Source organism: Tupaia chinensis, unplaced genomic scaffold (genome assembly GCF_000334495.1).
Source record: "Tupaia chinensis unplaced genomic scaffold, TupChi_1.0 Scaffold000146_1, whole genome shotgun sequence".
NCBI classification, from domain to species: domain Eukaryota; kingdom Metazoa; phylum Chordata; class Mammalia; order Scandentia; family Tupaiidae; genus Tupaia; species Tupaia belangeri.
In genome coordinates, this window is record NW_006159616.1 from 8,406,100 (window position 1) to 8,411,601 (window position 5,502).

The 5,502-nt window shown below is 48.8% G+C and overlaps 1 protein-coding gene across 3 annotated transcripts in view; it reads right to left on the reverse strand.

Annotated features, from left to right (window-relative positions):
• Positions 1 to 6: 6 nt before the first annotated feature.
• Positions 7 to 5,502, reverse strand: part of FHAD1 (forkhead associated phosphopeptide binding domain 1) — a 171,516-nt gene continuing 166,020 nt past the window's right edge. For all 3 annotated transcript variants that reach the window (XM_006145267.1, XM_006145268.2, XM_027770619.1), the window contains one exon: positions 7 to 128. In XM_006145267.1, the coding sequence (XP_006145329.1) occupies positions 15 to 128 (114 nt within the window). In that variant the 3' untranslated portion in view covers positions 7 to 14. The remainder of the gene's footprint in view (positions 129 to 5,502) is intronic.

A 5,502-nucleotide genomic window follows, 5' to 3' on the forward strand; every position in this document is an offset into this window, starting at 1 on the left:
TTGGTGGGACGTTTCTAGTTCCTTCCGCCAGGCTTAGACAAGAGGCTCTGGCTGGACTTGCAAGATGTTTCTTTCTTCAGCTTCTCTTTTTCTTGGTCCATCCTTAGGGTAGATTTTCTAGCTCCAACCTTCAACAAGCAAGGGGAACAAGCGTACAAACTCTGTAATTTCAGCAAGATCCCCAAATGTTCTATTCAAACGATTGTTATTTTTTGGTACACAAAATATGGTGAAAATATATACACAGATGTGAGCACAAAGGTGACGAAAGGGTTCCTCACTATAGCACTAACCAAAGATAAGCCCGATTCAGGTTTTGGGGTACACTCCTCCAGATACACAGCACTGCTTTCCCCCTTCACCTGTGTGTGTTTCACGGCTTAGAGACAAGGGACATCTCATGAGAGCACACCCAGCATAATGGGATTCCCCGAACGGGCGTTGCTGAATCAACTGTCCCACGTTTCTCGTGACTCAGAGGAGAAAATACAGTATATCTGAGGGTGCCTGTCTAACTCTTCCCTGCCTCCCTGGCAGCCATGTGTATGACCCTACTCCCAGGCCACCGTACAATTGGATTCTCGGCATGGCTGGGCTTTTCAGAAGGCCCTTCCCAGGGTTTGGGGTTATGGGCCTTCAGATAACCACTCACTCGCTGGGCTGGTCCTTTGAACTGGGGGAATGCGAGGTCATCCCTTCTTGTCACATGACTGGAGAAAGGACTCAGCAAAGGTATGGAGAGGAGCAGAGAGGACAAGTAGCATGTGTGTGTGTGCACGTGTGTGCGAGGATGAGAGAGATGACACCTGGACCCAATGGCTTAGTAGTTCTCTCCCTTAGCTTTTACGGAGCCTTATAAGAACACTCCCCCAATCACTTTCTGAGCAGTTTTCTGTTCATTGCAACCTGAGACTCCCTCTAATGGGTAGATGCCATTGTGACTTACAAGTTACTTTCCAACAGGGTTTATTTATTATTTTTAAATTACTTTATTTATTTTAATTTGACCAGAGAGAGGCAGAGTGAGAGAGAGAGAGGGAAAGTGAGAAAGCAAGCTGCCGGGTCCGGGACTCAAACTGTGGTCAGCCATGTGGGAGTCCAGCGTTGTTAACCACCATGCTACCTGCTGGTCCCCCAGGGTTTAAATCCCCACCCCTATCTTTGACTCCACAAAGACTTTAGGACCCACATATGCGTGGGGAAGGAAGGCGGGGTGGGAGTCAAGCTTCTGCTCTGCCCTGACTCCATGACCTTCCGTTTTCTCATCTGTCAAATAGGGACCAGAATATCAGTCTTTCTCGGAGGGCCAGGAGCAGATTCTGGGAGGATTTCAATAGAGGGACTGTTAGGACCATCTCCTTAGGACCGTCAGCTCTTTCCACTTTAAGACAGGCTTAAAAACCATCTCCTAAGACCTGTGCCAGTGGCTGCAGGAGCCCTGGGTGTGTTCTAAGACTCCGCGTTCAACATAGGTCCTGGGTGAGAAAGGCCGACGTCTCTGCACTAGCCCACAAAGTAAACGCTGGTCCAAATGCTCAGGGAGAAAGAAAACAGCAAATATCCAAACCTCCCCAACCCTTCCTTTATATCCCTTATTTGATTTTCAATAAAACTGCTGACTGTGGATGGTCCCCCCATGCCAGTGCCCTGAGCCAAGAGCCAGGGGGTTTGTTGACATAAAGAATCCAGGCCCTGAGGGGCCCAGCCCCGGGTCTGCCAGGATCCAGGGTTGGAACCAGTTTTGGTTTTCTTTTCAGAGTGACGGGGGAGGGGGCCGCAGAAGGCAGATGAGCTGGCTGACCTGGGAAAGGAAGAAACTTGGGGCAAGTGAAATGCAAACATGGGCAGGAAGGGCTGGGGCGCCCGAAGTCCATCCTGAATGACCTGAACGACCCAGGTCCCTCACCCTCAGAGTGAAAGGCAGGGCTCGGAACCAGTCACTGAACAGACGTCCAGGTGGAAAGACTCCACATGGGGTGGCTGTTTCAGGCAACTGCAACAGGGCACCCCCCACCCTCAATTCTCACACACCTTTAGGTCTCGCTTGCAACATCCTCTCTTCCAGGAGGCCTGTCCTATCACTTAGCCTGGGTGGATCCCTGTGAAATAAGCCTTTGAGTTCAGCCCACCGGCCTTTGCCATCAAGACACTTTGTACAAAGTATTTATTTATCTTTAAAAACTTTATTGTTGCCATGACTAAGAGTAAGAGAGAGACAGAGAACAAGAGAGAGAGAGAGAGACAGCACTCCCAGCAGGACTCGATGGTATGATCTATCTATTGTCTCAGCCAGTCCCAGATCACGGGCACACATGTGACTCTGGGGTACTCGGGGCGGTCTCTGGATATGAACCTAGAACCCTCCCATGCGGGTCAGCCTTGCAGTGCTATGTTTTACTGCTGAGCCACCATTTGGTCCCAAGTGATGATTTAATTCTTACTGTATTTACTTTTTACTTCAAAAAAAATTTAAATAATCATTTAATTTTATTAATTATTATTATTGTTTTCAATTTGACCAGTGAGAGACAGACAGACAGAGAGAGAGAAAGCGAGAGAGCAAGCTGCCAGGTCTGAGACTCGAACCATAGTCGGCCATGTGGGAGACCAGCACCTTAACCACTACTCCACCTGCTGGCCTTACTTTTTTCTGTTTTTAATGGTTCAAGACTGTAAGCCAGGAAAGCAGAGATTTTTATGTCTTCATTGATCAAACTGTGTTTCTCAACCTTTTTTTTTCATTATTGCCCTTTCAGCATTTCTTCCTAGTGACCACTCACCCCGTGAAAGTGCGGCATTACAGAGCACTGTGCATGTATCTGTGGTGATACGTAAAGAGAATGGAGCTCTGCCCTGCGGGGCTGAGAATGCCTTCACTGACAATACGTGCTCCAACGTTAACCCTGGGCGGTACCTGCCACGTCGAAAGTTCTGGCTAAATACCCGCTCTGTGAATGAGGGCCAGGGCCGGCTCTCCCCTTGTCACTTCTCTCTCCTCGGTGCCTAGCACAGTAGGCGGCCTGGACTAGCACTCAGTAAATATTTGTTAACTGTAAGATTTTCCTCTTCAGCATACAACCCACAAACAAATGATAAATGAGTGTTGGCCACAGTGAAAACAATTGAACGAATGGCGTTTTGGAGGACAGAAAACAACCCGTAGGGCCTTAAAGAGAAAAGAGAGTCCAGTTACCAAGTACCCTAGAGATGGGGACTCTGAGGAGTCGGGAAGACTGAAGGAGTAGATTTTAAGTGTCCTGTCTTTTTCAAGGTAGTCACAATGACTCCATGACCCCAGGAACTGAAGGCTCAGTTTGCAGTGGGGAGACTCCATGCTCCACTTTGCAAGGAAGTTGGAGGGACCCTTTCTGCACTGAGGACATCCTAGACACCAAGCCTCTAAGTCCTGACTGGAGGACTGGAGAAATGGGGAGCTCTCCCCTACTCCTAGCTGGAGCGCCATCTGTCCCTATCCTGTAAAGCAAAGAGGAGGCCTGAAGTTCTGGGGGGCCTCCCCTTCCAGAGAAGCACAATATTCCTACAGCAGCTGGGGCCAATTCCAGTATCCCCTCTCTTAATTTTCATCCCCAGGTAGTCTCCAGTCAAAGTGGTTTCCGAGAGACAGACAGACAGAGAGAGAGAAAGCGAGAGAGCAAGCTGCCAGGTCTGAGACTCGAACCATAGTCGGCCATGTGGGAGACCAGCACCTTAACCACTACTCCACCTGCTGGCCTTACTTTTTTCTGTTTTTAATGGTTCAAGACTGTAAGCCAGGAAAGCAGAGATTTTTATGTCTTCATTGATCAAACTGTGTTTCTCAACCTTTTTTTTTCATTATTGCCCTTTCAGCATTTCTTCCTAGTGACCACTCACCCCGTGAAAGTGCGGCATTACAGAGCACTGTGCATGTATCTGTGGTGATACGTAAAGAGAATGGAGCTCTGCCCTGCGGGGCTGAGAATGCCTTCACTGACAATACGTGCTCCAACGTTAACCCTGGGCGGTACCTGCCACGTCGAAAGTTCTGGCTAAATACCCGCTCTGTGAATGAGGGCCAGGGCCGGCTCTCCCCTTGTCACTTCTCTCTCCTCGGTGCCTAGCACAGTAGGCGGCCTGGACTAGCACTCAGTAAATATTTGTTAACTGTAAGATTTTCCTCTTCAGCATACAACCCACAAACAAATGATAAATGAGTGTTGGCCACAGTGAAAACAATTGAACGAATGGCGTTTTGGAGGACAGAAAACAACCCGTAGGGCCTTAAAGAGAAAAGAGAGTCCAGTTACCAAGTACCCTAGAGATGGGGACTCTGAGGAGTCGGGAAGACTGAAGGAGTAGATTTTAAGTGTCCTGTCTTTTTCAAGGTAGTCACAATGACTCCATGACCCCAGGAACTGAAGGCTCAGTTTGCAGTGGGGAGACTCCATGCTCCACTTTGCAAGGAAGTTGGAGGGACCCTTTCTGCACTGAGGACATCCTAGACACCAAGCCTCTAAGTCCTGACTGGAGGACTGGAGAAATGGGGAGCTCTCCCCTACTCCTAGCTGGAGCGCCATCTGTCCCTATCCTGTAAAGCAAAGAGGAGGCCTGAAGTTCTGGGGGGCCTCCCCTTCCAGAGAAGCACAATATTCCTACAGCAGCTGGGGCCAATTCCAGTATCCCCTCTCTTAATTTTCATCCCCAGGTAGTCTCCAGTCAAAGTGGTTTCCACTTACTCCAGCCTCCCACGTGTATAGACAGACCAGAAGCCTCCTGGTCATTCCCCCTGTACGGGATGACAAAGGTCTCAGACCTGGGGGGACTGTCAGACGTCCTCTGTCCTCCTAACATCTGCTCTAGTCTCAGGACACAGGTACTGGTGAGAAGAGAGTGTTGTTTCAAAAAATGTCCATTACATAGAATATCTGATTTTTTTCAAAGATAATTTTGTTGTCTCAGAATAACCATGGCCTTTGATGAAACCTGGATATATCTCCTCAACTCTCTGAAACGTGTTTCACTTTCAGGCTTCCTGAGAGCTCGCCTCTCCTTTCTGCAAAGTGGGAATGTGGGTTGGGCCAGTTCCAGTTTCAGTTGTGAATGGCACTGGTTCAATATGTTTAAGATTTCATAGTCTTGATTCTAACTCTTAAAAAAAAAAAAAAAGAGTATTCTAGAGGTTGTTTCCTTGAAATGCAAGAACAATGCCACCCACATCGCGTGAGGTTTATTACCTGGACGTTCATTACCTGAAGGAGGGCAAGGGTCACTCACCGGTGTCAGCTCTGCCCTGAGTTCCACTGAGTTCTACTCCCTTGTGTGGCTCTGGACAGATCACAGTCTCCAAGCCTCATAATCCTCATCTGTAAACTGGGAATCTAATACCTGCCCCACAGGGCGTTTCACGAGGAAGATGCATAGGAAGATTCATGTGATAAGGCACGCCGGGTGCACAGCTCCGTGCCTGGCACTGACCACGTGCCCGATACGTGACAGGCAGTACTGCCGTTGGCTGGCTTCCCG